The sequence below is a fragment of the Astyanax mexicanus genome, chromosome 25, assembly GCF_023375975.1.
Source record: "Astyanax mexicanus isolate ESR-SI-001 chromosome 25, AstMex3_surface, whole genome shotgun sequence".
In the NCBI taxonomy this organism is placed as follows: domain Eukaryota; kingdom Metazoa; phylum Chordata; class Actinopteri; order Characiformes; family Acestrorhamphidae; genus Astyanax; species Astyanax mexicanus.
The window spans coordinates 17,405,172-17,428,476 of record NC_064432.1 but is presented as its reverse complement, the minus strand read 5'-3'; the positions used below and the strand labels follow the sequence as shown (position 1 = coordinate 17,428,476).

Genomic DNA, 23,305 nt, shown 5'->3' with positions numbered 1-23,305 from the left:
GAGTCACAGGCATTTAAAGCTCTAAAATCTGACTTGCATGTTTTAGACTTTAAGACAAACTCATGAATTAGCTTGGCTTTCTCCAGCAGTGAATATATTTCTTCAGGTTCCCAAACATTTTCGGTTCTTTCTCTGAAGGTTCTGGGAGAGGTTGAGGACTTCCTTGTATCTGGCGAATCGGAGAAGAGAGTGAGAGATCATGTGACGAAGGAGACGGCCGGAGCTCCGTTGGCGATGTGGGAGTCAGAGATTCAGAACATTGAGCTGGAGAAAGGAGAGCGGGGGCTGGGCTTCAGTATCCTGGACTATCAGGTATGAGAGTCCAAGTAGTCTCAGGAGCAGATTCACTTTGCTCTTATAACTGGTTTCACACACCAATATGGGGATAGCTTTATTATGATATTTGCTTTGCATTTATTTTGTTGTGCCTACATTTAACCAGGGTAGTCAAATTGGGATCATAAATATATTTGATAGTGACCAGTGAAAAATGGTACAGAATTCTAAGCTTTATGTTAGATTAAAATAAAAATATCAGTGTTTTAATGAGATTCTAAGATCAGTAATATGTTGCCTTCTCATTTTCAGCTTTGTTGATGTTCATATTTGTAACATGTAATGAGTTTTTATACGTTAAAACAAGGCTTAAAATGAGTAACGTCCATGAGATCCCAATGATTTTTTGTAGCAAGTAATGGATACAAGATGACTGAAAGATGGATTCAGGATGACTGAAAGATGGATACAAGATGATTTAAAGATGAATTCAGGATGACTGAAATATGGATACAAAATGACTGAAAGATGATATAAAATCACTGAAGGTTGATTCAAGATGACTGAAAGATGGATATAAAATCACTAAAGGTTAATTCAAGATGACTGATAGATGAAAATAAGATAAATGAAAGGTGGATTCTAGATGACTGAAAGATGAATGAAAGGTGGATAAAAGATTACTAAAGATGCATACAATAATTTGAAATGTTACTAAAAGATGGACAGAAAGATGGATAACAGATAAAGAAATGGATTAGAGATGGATAACTGTTTATTTTTATTTAATTTTAGAAGTCATTTTGAATTATGTCTAACTTTAGGTGTGTGTGTGTGTGTGTGTGTGTGTCTGTGTAGGACCCTGTAGACCCAGCCAAGACAGTAATTGTGATCCGGTCATTGGTGCCTGAGGGTGTGGCTGAGATGGATGGACGTTTGTTGCCGGGAGACCGCTTGATGTACGTAAACAACACCAACCTGGAGAGCGCCAGTCTGGAGGAGGCTGTGCAGGCACTGAAGGGGGCCAACCTGGGCACAGTCAGCATCGGGGTGGCCAAGCCTCTTCCTGTAAGAAAACTGCTACTAATTACAGTGAGAGCTATAGGTGATAATGGGTGTGTTTTAGTGTCTGTTTGTGTTGGTGTATGAGTGTGTTTCTCTTTGTGTGTCTGTGGCTGCTGTTGGGGCCTGTGTTTGCGTAACCTGATTCCACTACAGGTAGTTTAAATATTTAATGTTGTAGGCAGAGTGTCGTGTCTAAAAAAGTTTTCAGAGCTGATAGTTGTATTTTTTGTGTGTTTTTACTCTCTGAGAAAGCTGTAAATCTGTTAGATCCACACAATCTGCTTTATCTGACACTTCTCATCGCTTCAAGGCTTCGTTTACATGCAGACTGTAGCATTTTTACATTTGCATTTTATTCCTCTGTCCTTGTTTGCCTTCTTGTCTTTATTTTACAAGTTTAATTTATTCTCTTGCTCTCTATCACTCTGTCTTCATCTTTATCTCGTTTTCTTTTTTAAAATCTCATACCCTTACCTTCTACCTTTGTTCCCTATTCCATTGTTTTTTTTTCCAATCTTAAGGCTCTATGTTACACCCTGTGCAAGTCGCATCACAATGCTTATTGCTATCTTACACCCTGCCAACAGTCTATTTTTACACCTTCCACCTGCGTCACTGAAATATCTAAGGTGATGATGGGTGTGGTGTTTTTGAAATGAAGTGTGTTCAGGTACATTTCTGTTCAGTTGTTATTTTGGCAAAAGAAAACACAGGTGCACCACTGATTGAAATGAACCTAGAACGACCTCAGCTGTCAGACATTCATTGCTATCTTGGCAGTATACAGGCACATCCCAAATGCGTGCACACCCCACTAGTGGTCAAACAGCAGCGCACAAACCCATAGCGTGTGCCTGTTGACAGCTATGCAAACTTTAACATTCAAAATAAACAGAATGAAAACACATGAAAATTAGTACATGTCTTTTGCGCATTTTGAGCTGCATATTTTTTTCATCGTTATGATAGCAAACAATGGGATCTGTAGGTAATGACTCACTTATAGATATCTAAAATACTGTCTTTCTTTCATCTCCCTCTCTAACCCTCTTTCTCTTTGTCTTTTTTTGGCCATTTTCCATCTGTCTTCGTCTCTCTTTATTACTCTCTCCCAATTTGCCCTTCTTTTCCTTCTTCTTTATCTCTTCTATATCTTGTTTTTCCTTATACTTTGCTTTCTTTCCTATTTGCTTTCTTTCTCTTCTTCCCCTTTCTCACAACTCACCCTATGTTTCTTTTTTTATATTTTTTATATTATACTAATTTATTCATATCATATTAATCAATATGTTTTTTCCTCTCTTTATTTTTTGTCTTGTCTCTTTTTCCTCTAGCAGTTTGGTATTTGAAGTTATTTTAACTTCATGCAGCATATGTGTAGGATTTAGGAATTATGAAGAGTTAATTTAAATTTCTTCTCAGTACTCTCAGTTTAAATTAAATTAGCATCCTGCTAGCTGGCTAACACACCTTGCACTACTAACTTACCCCAATCAAATTGTGACTATTAATAAAATCAATCACGTCAAACCCAATCAAATAAAAAGCTCTCAAATTCGATTAATCTCCGCTGGTTTTGTTGTAATTTAACATCCTGGACATTCAGAAGAGCTTCACTACGCTGTCTTTGCAGAGCGAGGATGATGTTGCCTCTTCCTCATCTATCTTCTTGGCTTTGGTTCAAAAGGAGAGAGATGAGCATGAGGATGAGGAAGAAGAAGTGATGTTCCGTGCTGAACCAGCGCTGGTTAGTTCATAATGAGACATGTTGCCCATGTAATGCTGAAAAAAACTTTCAAATTATGGTCAGTTAGCAAGTTACTAGTGCAAGGAACCAACTATCAGGAAATAGCAGGAGAAACATTCAGCCTAACTAACTTTAATGTGAATCTGCGGACAAGTTCACTATTTAGACAAAAGAATAGATAGTCCTGTTCTATTGGCAGTCGTTTTTTATTCATATTAGACAGGCTGAGAATTCGTATCATGTCATTAATTGTCTTCAAGCAATTAAGAAAAGCTGTAATTACAATAATAGTTATATAATGTACATGACGCACAGAGTTACATTATATAATATTTACATTTTATCTTGACAGGATCAACCTTTCCTTATATTTAAATGATAAAATCTAAATATCTTCTTTCCTGCCTATTTGTAAAAGCATGCAGTGTAAGTTAACAGTCCAGAATCTGCAGCTCCTACACTATTTTTATGCTTGTTTTAGAGAGTCAGGAAAGAAAATCACAAAGTACAACCCCACCTCAATTAATAAATGAATTAATGTAAGTGTTCCTTACATTTACTTTCACTTTCATATTATTGCAGACAGTATGAAACCAAAATAGTTAATGTTTTGTCTAAACATGAACTGATAAATATTAAATGTTTAAAAACATGTTTCCCAAAGAAAGATTGGAAGGTATCTGCATATTCCTCTCTCTACAGTACGTTAAACTATTCAAGGAATTGAGCAGAATTTTAATGCGTAAAGGGCAAGGTCAGATGTATCAGTATTTAGGATGTTTTTTGGAATAAATAGATGCTAAGTGCTCTGAACCAAAGATAAAACAAAAACACCTAAGTTGTTATCAGCAACAAGTCCACTGAGATCGTAGAGGGACATTCTCAGCCTTCAAGATGACATGTATGTCAATGTCAATTTTCCATAATTTTTAATGCAAAATCACATCCTGCACTACAAAGACATGGCTGTGGAAGAAGAGGGTACGGGTACTGGACCGGCCTGTCTGCAGTCCTGTCTTGTCACAAATAGAAAATGTGTGGGAAATGTTTGGAACAAATAAATGTGACAATGATGTCCCTGTACTGTTGCACTTTTTGCAGAAAGAATAGGATAAAATAACAAATTAAACCACTTAAACACTTTTACAACTTGTTTTCCTGGATGCCAAATGTGTTTAAGTTTTGTATGGTAAGAAATAAATTAATTAAATAGTTTAACATAAATAACATTAAATATCTTGAGTTTATATAATCTGTAACAGAACAAATGTTAAAGTAAATGTAATAAATACTCCATTATTTGGCATTTTTCACTCTGTCCCATCCTTATCTGAGTTATGGTTGTAAAAAACTACAGAAAAGAAGAGAAATGATGGACAAGAGATTATGACTCGATAGAGCCCCTTGGTGTGAAGTAATAAAAGCACACCACCAAACTGTGCTAAACATCAACCCCCAGGACTGGAACTACAGAACCCTGCACTACATTTTATTGACTGCAACTTTTAAAATAGAACTGCTTTGCTTCCAGACCTTTCAGTCCTCAGTGTGTGTATGGACGTTTTAAACCTTGGAGAAAATCTCACAATATTAAATTTAAGTTGGATTGACTCCCTGATTCCAGATCGACTCTAGTGATGTGGACTTGTCAGACGAGAAGGCATTTGATCGTCACTTTAACAATGAAGAAGATGACACATTCCAGTCGTCCATGATTGCCCTCCACGGAAGCACCTGCAGCGCTGATCTTACCTACCAGATGAACATGCAGGCCTCAACACCTCAGGTATTTACAGCCAACGACACTTAAGATACAGTATATAATAATATAATAAATAAAAAAATATAATATATATATAGAGCATAATTTTGGATTTTTTGTCCTAAGCTTCCAAGTTGTGTGAAAAGCATATAATGTTTCTAAAGTTTTTCTAACATTTGTAACAAAAAATAATACAAACTGCTGATTTGTTTGGACAGTTTTCAGTTGATTGTTGCTTTTATGCACTAGTAGGCCACCCGTCCCTACATAGACACATGACCCAGGAATACTGTGCCACCCACTTTGTCACTGGTAGTGCAATTCAGTCTATACATCAGTGAACCACCGTCCCCACCCCTGGTCTTCTGTATAAATTAGCCTTCTCCCACCCAAACAGCCCTCAAGCTCTACTGTGTATCATTAGCTAAAGTAGCCAAATTCCTCCACCAATTCAGAGGAAACACTTCAGCCTGCTGTTTTGTCTCCTGTATAATGACTCTCCACGCCGCCATTTAAAGCTGTTTTGCAGCAAGGCCCATCATCTCTGATTTTATTTGAATTTTTATTCGTCCTTGTGGGTCAGAATGCAGTTCAGATTCAGCCACGAGCCTCCACTGAATCATTTAGAAAGATGGAGCTGTGTTGTAGCCCATCTATGTAACTATAAGAAACTACCAGTTACTGTAGCTAATTGGATTACAAGGCACTAATAGCCTTTTATTAATGTTTTTTTTTAGTAAGTACTAATTTGCAAAATCAAAAAAACAATCCTGATTCATACAGTTGCAGCTAGCATACATGGACAAGCATTGCCCTGTTGAAATAGTGCACCAGAGTGTGTGTTCAAAAAAGGCAGGGCCACTGGTTGCACTAACATATAAAGGTAACTTAAGGCTGTCGGAGTGTCTGTAATGAAGACCAAAGGTTGATCTGGCATCGTATGAAATTCAGGCCTTCTGGATCTTGCTGCTGACCACAGTGCCTCCACTCAATGATTTGTTGGTCATCTAACCCCAAAATTGATTAAAAATCCCAAAATTTGAAAACAATTTTGAATTATGCCTGTATACTGTCTCATATTGCCTACTTTAATAATTTAATAAGAAGCAAATTTGCTCATCTTTGTCTTATGTAGAGGAACACGTGCCTGGACTCGTTCATGGACTATCCCTTCATGTCGCCTCCTGGAATTGCAGATGAAACTGAACCGTTTTCTCCTGAGGAAAACGCAGCCTCTCTAAGATGTGAGGGAGGGGCTTTACGGCTTGGCTCCACCCGCTCAGATCTCACAGTGGACCTCAGCTTAGATGAAATGGAGCCCGTGGATCTGCTGTTATCCACAACTGGAGTATCGTCTAGGGTTAGCCCCACCTCTGCTTCTTGTAAAGAGGAGGAGCTTGTTAAGTCATTATATACGGAGGTGGTGCCAGTCATGCCTGAGCTCCGAGTTCCTAAAAGCATTTACGTTGGGGATTCTCAAGTGGAGGTAAAGAAGGATAAATTTAACATACAGTATTTTCACAGTGTCATCTGGGCATGTGTCATCAGTCAGTTGTTTTTAGGAGAGAGGAGAAATCGTACTTGTAAGTTACAGCTGGTGGGTACGAATTAAAAAGAAATCCTGACACAATTAAAATTGTTTAACTTAATCTTAAAATAAAATACAGACTCAGTAGAACTCGCAGACCCATATTGTTTCGGTCACATTATGTCAAAGTCAAACATGGAGAGAAGCAGATCATTCTCTTTTGTTACCTTGCAAAAGTATTCAAAAATAAACGGAAATAAAACATTGATGGTCTTGAAGTACATTCAAAGTTACAAATAATTACGACATTAAAAAGTTTAACTGACATATGCGTCTTCGCACAGTTACTTTGGAAGAATCACTTTTTTACAGTAGAACGCTTCTGTTTTCTGGTAGATTTGTTGACCAGGTTGGTTGGTTTGGTTGTTTGGTTGGTTGATGCTTGTGGATCACAAATTTCAAATATTGCCTCAGATTTCCAGTGGGATTCAGGTCTGGACATTGACTTTCTTTCTAGAACATTGACCTTTTTGTTTTTTTATTCACTTTTGTGTTGCTTTGCCCATGTGCTTGAAGATCATTGACTTTTCTCGCAAGCTTCAGTCTTTTATCAGATTGCAACAGGTCGTCTTGCAGTATTTTGCACCATCCATCCGTCCTTCAATTTTAACAAGATGCCCAACCACACAAAGCTGCACTGCTGTTTCATATGACCACAAAACCTTCTCCCTTTTTAGCTGGATCACTCTGATGCTGTCTAGCAAACATCGCGTGTGCTTTGATGTTAATGTTTGAAGATGCAACTGAACTTTACCTGTCTTGTTCGTGTCTACAACTTTACCCCAGTTTGCTTATAATGCTCTTTTGTCTTTATTTTCACAACTTTGCCTTAGAGTCATAGTTGGAACAATAATTATTAATAGTTAATAATACTTGAAATAAGGGGATTTTTTTTATTCTACTCCAAATCAGACTCTTGTATCATATATTCTTTGATTTTTATTTTACTAAAGACAGAATGAATGAAGATATTTCATGTTTTGTCTGCTCAACTTCCATTTTATTTCCTAATATACATCCAAAAAGTTGGGATAGAGCCAATTTAGGGATAGTGATAAAGTAAAAAAACAATAATGTGATCTCAAATGGGTCAACAGGTGATTGTAGTCTTTGGAAGTCTTTGAGGGGCAAAGATGGACAGTCTGCCAAAAAATTTGTTGAAAATTTTAAAAGACACTGTTCCTCAATGAAAGACTGGAAGTAATGTCTCTCAAAATCGTTTAATATTAATAGTAAGTCTGAAGAATTTTAGTGCGTAAAGGGTAGGGGCACAAGCCTAAGCTAAACACCCGTGATCTCCAATCTCTCAGACTGCACTGCCTCAGAAATCAGCATTTAGCAATAGTTAATGAAGAAAATGACCACCCATACTGTTATTAACAACAAGTTCAAAAGCCAGGCTGTGTTATGGTATAGGGTTTAGGCAGGGCGTGTCTGTGATACAGCATTAATGCAGTAAAGTATATGGAGATCTTAGAGCTACATATGCTTCGTAAAAAGAAGGTAATTTCCAGGGTCATTCATGCATTTTCACCAAGACAATGCAAACCAAATGCTGCATACATTACAAAGTCCTGACCTGTCCTTAATAGAGAATGCGTGGAGAATTGTGAAACAAAATATGCAACAACTATGACTACATACTGCTACACACCTTAAGATGTGTTTTCAGGAAAAATTGAACAAATAACACTTGAAACACTTAATTGCTTGCTATTCTTGGTTCCAAAACTCTTTAAGTATTGTGAGAGGGAAGTAGTAAATTCATTAAATATCTTGGGTTTATTCTGCATGCCGATCCAAAAAACTAGTACTGTCCCAACTTTTTCTGATTTTTTGGGTTATGTTCTTTTAGGACTTTTATTTGTTGAGCATCCACTATATAAGAGTTGAATACTTTTGCAAGGGACTGTACATGCTAACCCCCATCAAAGTGGTTCCTCAGTAAATTACTTTGGCTGTGACTTTTTGACTTTTGACCTGACAGTGTTTAATAAAAATGCAAGCGTTGCATCTTGGGACACAACAGCAAACTCAATCTTCACACAGTCCTCCCGGCATCCCAGTCAGCCTCTATTTATTCCGAAGCTCCCATCCGCCTCTATCCCTGCTCATCCCATTAGAAGCTGTGTATAGATACCAGTACTCTAGAGTCTCGCAGGCAGTTTTCACCTCTCTCCAGACTGTCTGTCCTTGCCCTGAGTGATAACGCTTGTGTGTTTCTGCTGGGGTGATGCTGCGTTTCCGTGCAAAACTGTTTATCCTTGCAGGAGGAGGATTTCCCCATGGTCAAACCAGTGGAGGAACCTGATCAACCAGACATGACTCCTGGGAGCAATTTTGAGAGGACCATCACTGTCGTCAAGGGCAACTCCAGTTTAGGTTTGTCATTTATCTGACAATATATCAGATGTTGAGTGACACCATGTGCACGTTTACATAATTTGCACTAGTGTTCTTCATATTTGCTAGTCTGTACATGTGGTACAGACCAATCTGGACACCAGCATCGACATTAAATTCATTGTTAAGACAATGTATAATCCCAACGTCAAATTGATGTGGAATATTGTTGACATTAATATTTAGTTGGTTTTAAGTTGTAATGTATCAAAATCCCAAAATCTTGCTTAGTTCATAGTGTTAATATCTGCATAATGTGAAATAACATTGTTAGACGTGGACTTGTAACAATATTTCAGAGATTGATGTCAACCCAGTGTGATGCCCAGTGTGATGATTTTTTCTTTTCTTTTACTTGTGATGTTACATGCAAGTGATGCATTCCTCTGTTACAGGTATGACAGTTAGCGCAGTGAAGGATGGTGTCGGAATGCTGATCCGCAGTATCATTCACGGAGGGTCCATAAGCAGAGACGGACGCTTAGGAGTTGGAGATCTCATACTGGCCATCAACGGAGAACCAGCTGGAAATCTGACCAATGCACAGGCCCGAGCCATGCTGCGCAGACACTCACTGATTGGACCTGACATGGGGTAAGGAGAGTGCATATACAGTACACACACTATGTATTTTAGAATATACAGTATTATCCTGTAATTACACTGTGATATAACTTTTTATCCTTCAAGATTTTGTGTCATATTTTGGATAAGGAAACTCGATACAGTACAAACATTATTCAGTATATACACCAAGGGACCAAACATGTTAATATGTTATGTTCTGACACTGCTGCCATGTTCACATGCCAACATGACTGCTCACTCTACAAGACTGATTTCCTGTACTGATATTCCAGCATAACCCACAGATAAACAGCACGCTAACACACATAAAAGACTGTCCTTTTACATGATCTAAAACAAAACAGGATTGATTGGAGCCTTGCAATTGGAGCCAAACACCCTCATGATTTGGGCTTTGGACCACTCACGTTTCATACCTGACTATTTCTTTACAGTGATGCTAAGAAATGTTCAGTTACTGTCTAACATACAGGACATTGACACACAATGTTTTTACCGTATAATCAGTGTTGTTCACCTTAGTAGTTTTAATGTTTTGGCACATTTAAACTTTAGAATAGAAAAACACACTGAAACAAATACATCCCCATGACATTTCACTCTGTATATATAGAGCAGATTACATTTAAGTTTAAATAATAAAAAAACTATATATTTTTTTTCTATACACTTACATCCATTCAAACAGTGCAGTCAACACACAGTTGTTACCTCAACATACAGTTAATGTGAAACAACTGTGCATATTATTACACCCAATGAAACATATTTAAACATGATGTACTTTTGATGTTCATTTTACAGATACTGATAGAAGCATTTTTATAAATTATTTAAAAAAGATATTTCTCCAGTTCTATTTGTTTACATATTTTAGTCATCTTATATAGCTTAGCGATATTCAAATGAAGATAACGTATTCAAGTGTTTAAATATGTAAAAAAAAAAAAAAGACAAATTATTACATTGGGTCACCTAATGTTTTTATACTGCTGTATTTGCTGTTAATGCAAGGCAAATATATAAAGAATATTAGTCTCTTATTTAAATTTGTTTGACTTCATACAATATCACACCCTTTAAGCTTATCCAAGCCCAACGGTGATAAGATTAGATCTTACAAACAGAAACGTATTTTTTTTCTCGTGCCATTGTGTGACTTTGCGAGAGGATTGGTTGAACTGGGGGTTCAGAGTTTAGCTGCTTGAGTTTAGCTGCTGACTGAAACGCCTGTATCAGTAGCAGCGCGTAAACAAATCTCAACATTTCTAGATCTTCAGTTGCTCCAGAAGAGGAGCTCTGCCCCTTTTATATGTGAGTATCTCCTACTGAATGCATCATTGTGAATCGTCTGGGTTTGGCTCACACTCTCTGTCTCACTTATTTCTTTCTGTGTATTTAATTCATTTATATTAGGATTCATCCAGACAGGCAAATCAGGGTCTTTAGTATGGAACACCTTTGAACTTTATGGGTCGGGTTCTCGTACAGGAATTAAACCCAGTCATCGATTATTTTTTCTTTTCAATGGAAAATCTTTTTTTTAAAGTGCTGTGCGGTCCAAGACTAAGATTAAACCCAGTCTTGAGTAACTGGCTATATAAAATGAGTTCAGGTTTTTAGTTCAGGTGTGTTCAATAATTAATTTTTATAACATTTAATTTTTTGTCTGGTTGAGTTTCATTGTGTTTTTTAATGTGTATTTCTGCATTTTAAGCCCGCAACACCTTTCAAATACATTTGGACAATTTACGACTAGAAATTAGTAAACAAATAATAATAATAATAATAATAATAATAAGAATAAAAATAACTAAATAAATAATGATGTTATTTCAAACAAGTGTTTTTTAAATTATTTAAAGCAGCAGTTCTTGCTTTAAATAACAACAAAACAATGTTAAATTAAATGCTGCACACAAAGGCATGGTGGCTGTGAAAAAAGAGGGTATGGGTACTGGACATCTCTGACCTCTAATTGACAATTGACAATGTGGAAATCTTGAAAAATGAGACTTTGACTACCCCATAGTGTTACCCCCATAAAAGACCGGAAACACTTTTATCTTTTGGTAAATATTGTTCCAAAATGATTTTTAAGTGTTGTGAAAAAGAATGGCTACATTACAAATTGGTGTATGGCAATTTCTGTCTTTTGAAATGTGTTGCAGCCTAAAATGCCGAAATGGATGTAAAATTAACTATTAAATGAAATTACCCAGACATCAGAGTTTCAGATTTTTAAAATTTTTTCTGATTTAAAAATTTTTTTTTAGTTATGATGTTCGTGTTAGCTCCTGTCTGGATAATTCTTCCATTGCTTCCCATCTAACCAAAATCTAACCATCGAACTAACTTTGTTCCATCACTTGCATCAACATGCCATGCTGACATCCTTTGTTTCTGCCGTAATACTGCCATAATGTTGGGCTTGTCTCTCAGTAACATGCTTGCTCGCTCTCCTAATCAGTGAATTGTCTTGGGCAAGGCACAAGGATCCGAATCATTTCTGTTTGACTCAAACAGATTCAGTCCGCCTGCCTTGGCCACTGTGTTTTGCATGCTGTGCTGATCCGTTTGAATGAGATTTGATTCACTTTCATTAGATCTGTCATCTTCACTTACTATGGAAAGATTCTGAAACAGGTGATTGCTTTGTTTAGATTTGATTCCTGAACCAAGTCCTCTTATCAAAGTGGCTCTCTCCACCAACAAAATTTGCAATTACACTGTCAGATTTGTCAGTGTTTGCTCCAATTTGTTGTGACATCAGATTGCGAGTGAGAAAAGGCATGTTGAGTTGTTTGGAACAGGCCGTTTGTTGAGGAGGAGAAAACTCCTCAACAGGGGTGTTGCAAGGTATTGCAAGACTTTATTAGCAATTTCACCTTGGGCTGTGATAGGCAGAAAACATTATACTGGAACTCATTAAATCTAAGCCTGCTCTCCAGAAAAACAACCAGGTCCCTGAATACTAATTAGTTTACAAGCTTAGAATTTCATCTCCAAATACATTGTCTGCTCTAATACACCCTGTGTCAGGGAAAAGGAATAAAATGCTGTAATAAGCTGTTCATTTTGTCCCTTAAATAATGGTAATGCCATTTCCAGGGGTAGTTGGAACTATTTGGAGTGTATTTAAAGCTCATGATGATGACACATCTAATGGGTAGAACAAAATGAAAAATGAAGTAGCTTGAGCTCATTAGAGATGTGTGTGTATGTGTGTTTTGTATTATACAGTATCACCTATGTACCAGCAGAGTATTTAGAGGAATACAGAGCTAGTAAACAAGCCAAGGATGAACTCTTTGCCGTGGATGCGTCTGCTACCCCGAGGTAAAGGAATACACACACAAACACATTAAAACTTTGCCCCATACTAAAGCACTGTGAGGAAATTATATATAAATCATAGGAATATATTCTGCTAGAAAAGCGATTTTAGCAACATTTTTAGAATAAGACATGATTGACATGAATGTGTTTGTATGATTATGTGGAACAGATGTGTTGCAGAGCTTCCTGAAAGGGAAGATGGAGAGGGGGAGGAGAGTGAACTGCAGACTGCAACATTTAGCAACTGGAATCAACCAAGAAAGTGAGTACACACAAACGTTTAAGCTAGAATAGTGCTGTTTTTTTTATCTGAGAGTTTTAATAAGAAAATTAAATGCTGGTATAGCTTCATATTCCACACTCAACAGCTTGACAAAACGAGAAAAAAAGAAAACGTGCCATCAGCTGTGTGTGTGTTTGTGTTTGCCTGACCACACAAGTGTGTCTAAGAGAGAGTGAGAGAGAGAGAGAAAGAGAAAGAGAAAGAGCATAAACTTTACTATAAATAAAAGGTAGTCTACCTTCTGAACTCAACAGTAAGCACCACTTATATCATTAAATAAAACTGCTAGTGCGTCACCAGGTTCTGTCAGTTAAAAAAATTAACACGTTAAAGTTTCCAGATCAATTGCAGATTAAAGTGTTAATGTTGATAGCCCTAATCTATCCACTTAAGTACTCTATGCATTCACTCTCTAGCCATTTTATTAGAAAGCACTACCTTGTACTTTAAATTACTGACCACATTATTGGAAGCTCCTGCTTAATACATGCTGGCCTCTTTATTTTCGACCTCAGTCTTGTACTTCCACTCACTGGCCATTTTATTAGAAATTGACAACTTGTGCATCCTTTTCTGGCTAATTCATATTTAAAGTGTATGAAGCATATGAAATGTGTGTGTGTATTCTGCATGTTCACAGGGTGGAGCTGTACAGAGAAGCTGGAAAATCATTGGGCATTAGCATTGTGGGTGGGCGAGGCATGGGCAGCCGCCTCAGCAATGGGGAGGTGATGCGGGGCATTTTTATTAAACACATCCTAGAGGACAGTCCAGCAGGACGCAATGGAACTCTGAAGACTGGAGACAGAATTGTAGAGGTACACCCCCCCCCAACACACACACACACACACACACACACACTTTTACCAGACTAACCCACTATTTTCCAATTTTTACAAATGAGAGACCTTTTAAGAACTGTGTGTGTATGTGTGTTTTAGGTGGATGGTGTAGATCTGAGAGATGCCAGTCATGAGGAAGCGGTTGAGGCCATCCGTAAAGCTGGGAATCCTGTAGAGTTCCTGGTGCAAAGCATCATTAACAGACCCAGGGTCAGTAAACACTGCTCAGTAGAAGAAGTAGCAGATTCACACAATGTCAAAAAGTGAAATATACCAATAACACTTACTATAAGCTAATATATCATAAAATTATAACATATCGTCAAATCACTCACCTACTCCGACACTGTCATCACTCTGTCCTCCATGCACGTCCTTTCTTTTCCTGTTTCTCGCTCGCCGCGTTCTTTCCGTCTCCTCTCAGCCTTACTCTGTGCGAAGCCCTTCTTCATCCCCATGCATAGAGAAATGTGATGCCTCTCTAAAACGCCTCTCTCCGCTGCCGTGCCAGGTAATTTCAGTTCCGCTCTCACAGCTCTCGTCGCTTATCTCACCTCCCAGACCCCTCCACCTCTCCACTCGTTCATCTGCATCTCTCATTCATCTCCACTCCACTAAAGTGCTCTAAAAATGTGCCAACAAATTACTCCAGAGTGACTCCAGCAGGGAGAGAAGTCAGGCTCTGGATTTAAACTAGTAAAACCCATTTAAGAAGAGTATTGCTGAACCATCTGGTCCCTTAATGTGTCCTTTTTAAAAGCTTTACTTATACTACCTAATTTATTACTTGTCAGATCAGTTATTGCTGTTATTATGTCTGCTGTTAATAATGTATAGAAAAATATAATACATTCAAATCTTGTACCAAATTATTTTAGAGTCTTCATTTCTTCATATTGTTATAAATAATATAATTACTGATTGCTGTAAATGATGCTGTATATGCTATTTATGATCCAATAACTGATAAAAGTTTCAGTAGTTAATATAAATGATTCAGAAACTACTGATTCAGAAAGTAATATAATTTGGTCAGTCTGCATCTGTAACGGACTAAATTACCAGTATTAACATTGTTCAGACACTTAATAGCTTGAGGGCAAAACTCCGTTTAGAATAATGATAATTCTTCTTGTCAGATTCATTTAATACTTTATTGAGGTGCTTTATTCCCTGACTTTCTCCTCGTATGTTGGCTTTGAGCACTCAAGCTGTAATTTGGAGGTGTGTAGTTGTGTTTGGAGAGGTGTGTAACTTCTTGTGTTGTGCTTGTAGAAGCCTCCTATTCCCTTTCTGCAGCTAAACAGGAGAGAGCTGCTGCTTTGCTCTAACGTACCAGCCCGCTTTACACTCACCCCTCTGCAGGTTAGAGACACCCTTAGTGCTTTTGTATGTTTCCTTGTTTCTAAATCTGTCCTAATCTTATGCACAGTTGTGTAATTTCTAACATGTCTGTGTAAATTGTTGTTTCTTTGTTAAAGGTGTGGTAAAAGTACTATACATTTCTAGGTATCGTTCTAGGTGGTTTGATGCCAATATGGTAACAAAGTCAGCAGTCTTAAATAACAATTTTAATTGTGTTTTTTCCTCTTTCTTCTCACTTTAATCACTGTCAGTTCCAGACGGATTAGGTTTTGGCCTGTCACGCACAATGCTACAAAAGCTGGAAGGGTGATATATAGCTTGTTCTGAATACTGTTAGTGGAGAACTCTTTTTGCCAATTCTGTTACTCTGTAAAATTGTCAGCAGTCCTGAATAGAACTACACACTATATTGTAGATTGTTTTCTTTAAAGAACCATGACTTCTTCCAACACCAAAAGGGGTTCAACTGTTGCTACATGTCAAACAACCCTCTTTTTGTACCATATTGCTATGAATGTAGCTAACATCATGCTGTTTAAAGGAGTGCACACTGAGTGAGCTGTAATTACTGATGGCTGTGGAATCAGCAGAGAGTCTTATTAATTTATGTAGTATTTAAATTTATACATACAAATTAAACACATAATCTAAACACATTCTCAAGTGGTACACCTGTCTATAGTTTTGGCCCTGTTAAACACATGTGATCCAAGGGCGCCAAAGTGGCGCAATTGTATAGGTGTTGGCTCCATCAAACAAATGTAACCTGATGGATCTCAGGTGGTGCAACTGTCTAAATGTTGGCCCTGTTAAACACATGTAATCCCAGGGTGTGCATGTGTGTAAGTTTTGGCACTATTAAACATGTTCTAAGTGGTGCAACTGTCTAAGCATTGGCATTAATCGAACAAATGTACTCTGAGGACCCTTAAGTGGCGCAACTGTCTAAGGGTTGCCTCATTATTGGGTCAGTCAGGTTGGATGCTTGGTGATGCCCTATGGCTTGGAGTCCCAGACAGCTTAATTGGCCTATTTATCTCTGAATGGGTAGAACCCCTTACTTCCCCTTTCTCACTCAGCATAATGCCAGTATAGATGTATTATTAGCTGATATAACAGATCTGGTCCTTCTCCAATAAGGTTAGCTTCCTATTTTACCCCTTAGCAATTGTTTGATGCCCAAATCCAATTCACCATAGACCTGCAGCTCCTTTAAATTAAGTTATACAGGTAGGAGAATGTGGACTTAGAAGAGTACCACACTACAGTATCCCAACCACAGGCTGGATGACTTCATGTAAAATAGAGGAATGTGCTAACATACTAACCTTCACTCTTATAAGCATTATGTGATAGATTGAGTCTTAACTAGTGGACAGAAATTGAAAATAACTGGAAATGAATTGTGGATAACATTTTGAACCCCCATCCCCCACATAATTGATTCAGATGTTTCAACCACCACTAAGAATATTAGCGTAAGTGATGCTGCTAATCTTCTGAATCCAATAGAGAGAGCCTGACATCTGCACACCCTATACTACAGATTTCCACAGGAAATATAAGATCATGGTAGCCCGGCTTTTATTTACACAAATGTCGTGCAGCTTAATGCCTTGCGTAAGTCTTCCCCGTCAGCTGCTTGTGAACTCTCAGGCCAGATGTGCAGGCGGCGAGTCTTTCTTCATCAAGGCACCCGCAGCTGTCTCAGTGCAGATGGCCACTAAAACTCTCTTTATTTGAAAGCCTCTGAACAACAAGCATAAACCACTGGAGCCACTCAGTGCCAGCAGTCTGCCATTAAAGAACGCCTTAATTATGCTGGATGGCCTCATTCGGAGTGTTATATACAGCTAGAGAGCTGCAGACGTGGTGTTATTGCAGCAGTTATGAGTGAAGAATCTGTGTCTGTAGGTGCGCTTCACCTCAAGTGTGTTTAATAAGTAATCTTTGAGCACTTTCAAAGACTTTTTTTTTCTATCATTTATGCTCAAATGACAGACCTCGGCAACTGATTCTGTGGAGGACAGGACTGCATCTGACTCAAAGCCCAACAGTAACAAGGTCAGTACTTTAAAAACTTTAAGTCAACACGGTGGATTTGAGCTTTTAAATTGTCTGACATTCTTTAAATGCTTAAGATGCCACTGTTTTTTTTATGGTTAACAGTGAAGGGTATTAATGGCTTGTAAAGATTGTATCGGTTAACTGAGGCCCTGACATTATCACCTAGCATTAACATGCATCCGGGTGATCTGATCACAGATGATTGCCGAAATGCGTAGCCGTTCACATCTGGCATTTTAAATCCGTCTCCTGTGAGCACTTGTGCTCAAATATTTAATTGATTCTGCTGGAGGAGGAACCGGTTACGATAAAAGTCTTCCAGTTTACTTTGTAAATCATGATGACTCTTGTAGTTTCTCTTGTACACCAGCTATGAGTATTACCATCATCCATTACTTGTTATTGTAGCCTGCTCAGCTAACCTGTGTGGACGGTAGACATTTTAGTCTCCAAGTTGCAGTTATTACTGGCAGGGGCAGTGATACGCTTAATGCGGGTGGTGTTTTGTTGCCTGTGATGCATTGAGATTATTTGACAATCACACAACAGTAATAATGTGGTCATATGCATCTCTGACTCCTTCCAAATGTGGTATAAGTGATCGGATTACAACGTGTCATCGAGAACTTTATGTACTATATTCTAGCCACACGCAATAATTATGATCACACAGAATGCATGTTAATGCAAGGTGTAAACAGGGCCAGAGATCTAAAATCTGGATCTAAAATTGAATCTGGTTTGTTTCAAGGGGCCAAATCATTAGAATCAATGTTCTTAATTTTTTTTTTACATAGATTCTTTTTTTTTAAAACAGGAAACAGTACAACAAAGCAGCCAGTTAGAGCAGAGGACTTTTACATAATCAGTCTAATAACTGGTGACATTTTCTTGATTTGCTTTATTGACGTGGGGAGCTGTATGTAATGTAGGGTGTGGCCCTTTAAAAATGTATGTGTATATCAGTATTATGATACAGTATATTGATTTGGCCTTGGGTCTGTGTGAGTTCAGTTCAGGGTTGGGCAGTATGACAAAAATAGTACGGTGCTTGACAATATATTTTCACTGTACATATTGTGGTTTTATTTTTAAATCCACAAACTGACATCAACAACACTAGGTACAATACATTATATTTAAATTGCTGCAGAATATTTCTCTTTTAATGAATGCATTTAGCGACTTGTTGCACCCATTGCTGACACAGATGTGCAAATGCACACACACAGCTTAGTCTAGTGCCTGTAGAGAAGTATAGTCAATAGAATAGGACTCTTTGGAGGAGATACACATGAACCTGCTGGCACAGTTGAAATGATGCTGCCCCAAATAGTGCTTTTGGGATGATTTGGAGAGTTGGAGAAGAGTGGAGGGTGGTGATCATCCAACATTCTGCCCTTACTAAAGTTATTATATTAAAATATTGTGTAGTACAAAGAAAATAAAATATATTGTCATATTGACCACCACCTCCAAGTACAGTATATCCTCTGTCTGTGGCTTTTTTCTCTCTTTTGCCCGATTCTTTTTCTTCTTTTGCTCTCTCTCTCTCTCTTTTCTCTCTCTCTCTCCCTCACTGGTGCTGGTTGCTCTTTCTCTTTTTTTCTTTGTAGGGTGTTGAGAGTCACAGTAGACTTTTCCTCCGTCTCTCCCCAACTAACCCTTTCACCCCTACTCCGTTTAAGGTTTGTTCCTGACAGTGTGAGTGTGAGTTCAGGTGTGTGTGTCTCTGAATTCTCACTCTTTCTAACATGTATGTGCAGTAATTTAAACAGTTAATACACTGTTTCATATGGGCTCTGCATACATGTTTCCCTAACAGCCCCTTTCTTTACTAAGTGTGTGTATGTTTGTTTGTTGGTTTGGTGACTGCGAGATTATTTCTGTATTGACTTGTTGCTTCTGTCACATGCCAGATTGGGGCAATTTCAGTCTTTTCAAATACACTTACTAAGAAATTACTTCTATTAGACTACATACGCCTTTCATGACACCAGACATAAACTTATAGCAGCTTGCAGAAGTTTGGGCACCCTTTCAACAAAGAAAAAGAACACCGCAGGCTGCAAAACAATCTCCCTTGTATCCTAAATTTATTTGGTCAGTCGATTAAAAAATATCTTATTAATCACAATAGAATTCGGTGATTAATCATAATTTAATATCCGTTTTCTTCTATAACACTAAGCTTTTTACAATGGGTTTTTAAAGGTGAATGAAAGAATCAGTGATGGACACATTTAGATGTGTATTATTGTTGGCAATAATACAAAAAAATGGTATTAATCACAAAAATAAGCTGTCAACAAATCATGGATAAAATCACGATTACATTTTTTAAATGCTGGTACCTAACTGTATTTTGGGAAGGGGACAACAATAATGGTGTAGTGTGATATATAACTGCTAGACTAGATCCTTTTTACTGTATTGTAATGTATGTATGTAATTAGAATCTCAGGATAGTTTGGTGCTTTTTAAACTAGATTATTGTAATGTGCTGAATTACAGAGTTTAACTAAGAGTTTTAATGGAGAAAATAAATATAAATGTAGCTCCATACAGTGTAAGAGAGAGAGAGAGAGAGAGAGAGAGAGAGAGAGAAAGAGAGAGCATAAACTTAGAAATAAAAGGTACCGGGAATCTACCTTCTGAACTCAACAGTAAAGTCGCTGTGTGAAACTTTTAATGCATTATACAGATTTTGAATAGTTCAAAATAATACCTTATATGTCTTTATATGTATATATTTCAGAGCAGTTCACCAAATGTTTTGAGTTAATCTAAAAAAGCGAACTGAGCATTTTTAAAACAAATGGTGATGTATGTATTTGGATTGCAAGTTTTAGTTCATTTGATTAATGGCTGTTCATGTTTTAAAAAAAAAGGGGAATCAATAATCATTAAGGTAAATGTATAAGGTTAGCCCTCAAATTAAACTCTGTTAGAGATGCAGGAGACTGCTTTTCTTGATCAGAGGCTTCATGAACAGAATTTTACTTATATGCAAAACGCATCAGACTCAAACTTTTTACTACAGTGTAAAAAGCCTTTGTTTCTACTACAGCTGAAGCTGAATGAATTTGTCTTCCTGTGTGTAGTAAGGAATAAAACCGGTGTGTCTGTTAAAAATAGAAAACAATAGAAAATTTTAATACAAATACTAATAGGTAAGCAAAAATAAGAAACTAATAATAAAAACCAATGGGAAATATTAAAAGTAAAACTAATATAAAATAACACTTTACTGTCATTAATAACAGTATTTACATGTTAAATGGTAAGTACTGATTAATAAATGACAGTAGTTAAGACATCATTAAATATTACTACATTTTAATGCTTAAGAATGTTGTAAATAATAATAATTAAGTCTTCCCGCCTGAACATAAATCCAAAATGTACTGTTCAGTTATATTTTATGTAAATAAAAATAAAAAATAGTTGATATTTGTGTTTCATAGTTTTGTATTTGTTTCATACAGTTATGTATGAAACTTACTTACCAGGTACTTATTTGGAAGCACCAATCTAAGATTTCTAGTGTTGTATTTGAGTTCAGTTACTGTTGAATTGCCCTTACCAGGCATGTCATAAAGCTAAATCTAGCTTTTGCTTCAGATAAAAAAAGGCTGGCATGATTTCTGGCTTTGATTAGCGAGTCTTTCTAAGCTTTTTAAATCAGCATTAATGATGATAACAGTGCCTGCTTGATCTCTAGTTCTTAATTGTAGCACATATCAAAGGTAAGTTGCGCTTCTCTCTGCTGGCTTTAAGCTTCTGTGAATAATGTGGAGTTTTGCATCAAAAGCTAAATCAGTGCAGTTCGGCATATAATAAATAAAGGGGAAATAATCTGATATTAATCACAATACAGAAACTACTGTGTACTGTGTGGTAAGAAATAGGGTACAATTTAGGGGTCAATGATACTGCTAATCATGAATATCACAGTTATGAGGTATGATGGATGGGCTTCTATTAAATATGTCGTTATCAGAAAACTATGTCTTTTGGGGCCTCATAAGTTTAAAAGAACTATTAATCATATTTATAAGACACTTTAGACTACAAATAAATTACATTTTCCAATTGTAGGCAATTTGGCATTTGATTCATGGTGAAGAAATACTTTGATTTTCCAAAATTATTTAAATTACTATAATATTTTACCTGTGACACACGTTAAGAAGTTTGGATTTAAACAACTATGCTGCAGACAAAAAAAGGCACAGTATATTGATATTGACCCATTTGTGTGGTAAACTCCAAACCAGGTGATTTTTGTACACTAATAATAAAAGTTTATAAAAGGCACACAAGTAGACATGAGCTGTAGGCTACAAATGCGAAAAATCTATATTTTTAGCGTTTTACATTGCTTGGAATTTCACTGTTATTTAAACTAACTCTACCATTGAACAGGATGTGTACAGCATTCTTTTGGGATGTTTATCTCAGGTTTCCTCTCTCTAAATATATCCTCTGGTTACCATGGCAGCTAAATCGGGAGCCAGAAAAGGTTTCCCCCACAACATCCTTCCTTTCGTTGCCCGTGGTCCCGCATGTGGGCGAGACGGACACGGACACGCTGACAGAAATACCTGACCGGATTACTCTTCCTCACGACTCCACTGAAGAAGAGGAGGATGAGTTTGGCTACACTTGGAGTAAGTGACATCAACTGAACAGCTCACAAAAATTAAGACAGAGAAGACAGTGGTCTTGTAGAGAGAGCAGTTTGAAACAATTGAGGAGCAACTTAAAGTGCTTTAAAGTGTCTTCTAGAAACAGTTTACTTTTTTTTTTTAAGTACATCCAGAGACTTTTAACATTCAGCCGACTGACTGTTTTTTTTTTTTTGCATTTATCTGGCCATTTTAACAAAATATTTTCTTTGTTGAAAAATGTCTGATTCTTTGCATAACTTTCTTTAATTCTAAATTTTCTAAATTGTTTTAGTTATGTGGATACAGTGTATCACTGATCACCATATGTGCTGGTGATGGAATTGAACACATTAAATATTCATTGTAATTCTACTGTACAGATCATCTGGATATTGATTCAGCACAAATGAAGCACTGTATTAGTGAAAACTGGGCTTCGTACTGCAACAATATATTTTACCACAAGATGGCAATGTTCTCACACTAGTTCCTCCCAAACACGTCAAATAAGGACAGCCTAAAGCATGCAGGGTTTGGAAAGACTGCTAGAAGAAGCTTAAAGACAAGTCAGGTACTGAACTATGATATATCTGTCCTGAACTGGGATTTAGAAGCAATAGGTTATAATAATCATACAACACATTTTGCTGCAGGAAAAGCATAAGACTGAGGTTATTAACAGCACTAAACAGCACATTGTTAAATCTAGATTGTCTAATCTATCCCTGCCTGTGTATTCTATATTTGTTTGTGTCCGTGTGTGTGAGTAGAGAAGGTTGTGGAGCGTTATGGAAGTCTGCCAGGTGTGCTGCACATGATCGAGTTGGAGAAAGGAAGAAGTGGTCTGGGCCTTAGTCTGGCGGGAAATCGGGACCGCTCACGCATGAGTGTCTTCGTGGTGGGCATTGACCCCAGTGGTGCAGCAGGGAGGGACGGACGCATCGTTGTGGGAGACGAGCTGCTGGAGGTGAGCGATGAACACACTTCATTGTGAGAATTACAGGCTATTAATCAGTCACTGATATTAGTATGTGTTGTTCAGTTATTGAGCATAACATCCCCAAATATGGACTAAAGGTACTGTACATCCTGGATGCAGTCATAGGACAGTTGAATTCAGGTTTTTTCAACATAAATCATGGAATTGTTGTTGTGCCATGTATTTTTTATCAGGGAAAGACATTAATGAGCAATCTAGTTAATTTAACTGATTTGGTTATTTTAAATCAGTATTCAATATTGAATCTGGCCTCTTCTGTGTAATATAGCATAGCAGCTACATAAATTGATTTAACTGCTTAGGTAGT

The 23,305-nt window shown here is 37.2% G+C and overlaps 1 protein-coding gene across 11 annotated transcripts in view; it reads left to right on the top strand.

Moving 5' to 3' along the window:
- Positions 1-23,305, top strand: part of LOC103041669 (multiple PDZ domain protein) — a 63,527-nt gene that overhangs the window by 29,244 nt on the left and 10,978 nt on the right. For 2 of the 11 annotated variants that reach the window (XM_049472180.1, XM_022681926.2), the window contains exons 16-32: positions 139-312; positions 1,135-1,344; positions 2,975-3,088; positions 4,713-4,874; positions 5,986-6,336; positions 8,709-8,820; positions 9,237-9,435; positions 10,702-10,743; positions 12,673-12,768; positions 12,938-13,030; positions 13,692-13,869; positions 13,993-14,103; positions 15,169-15,258; positions 17,260-17,322; positions 18,942-19,013; positions 21,830-21,998; positions 22,769-22,965. In XM_049472180.1, the coding sequence (XP_049328137.1) occupies positions 139-312; positions 1,135-1,344; positions 2,975-3,088; positions 4,713-4,874; positions 5,986-6,336; positions 8,709-8,820; positions 9,237-9,435; positions 10,702-10,743; positions 12,673-12,768; positions 12,938-13,030; positions 13,692-13,869; positions 13,993-14,103; positions 15,169-15,258; positions 17,260-17,322; positions 18,942-19,013; positions 21,830-21,998; positions 22,769-22,965 (2,433 nt within the window). Of the gene's footprint in view, positions 1-138; positions 313-1,134; positions 1,345-2,974; positions 3,089-4,712; positions 4,875-5,985; positions 6,337-8,708; positions 8,821-9,236; positions 9,436-10,701; positions 10,744-12,672; positions 12,769-12,937; positions 13,031-13,691; positions 13,870-13,992; positions 14,104-14,317; positions 14,405-15,168; positions 15,259-17,259; positions 17,323-18,941; positions 19,014-21,829; positions 21,999-22,768; positions 22,966-23,305 lie in introns of all 11 variants that reach the window. The other 9 variants (XM_049472177.1, XM_049472175.1, XM_049472182.1 and 6 more) reach the window with 9 other exon arrangements.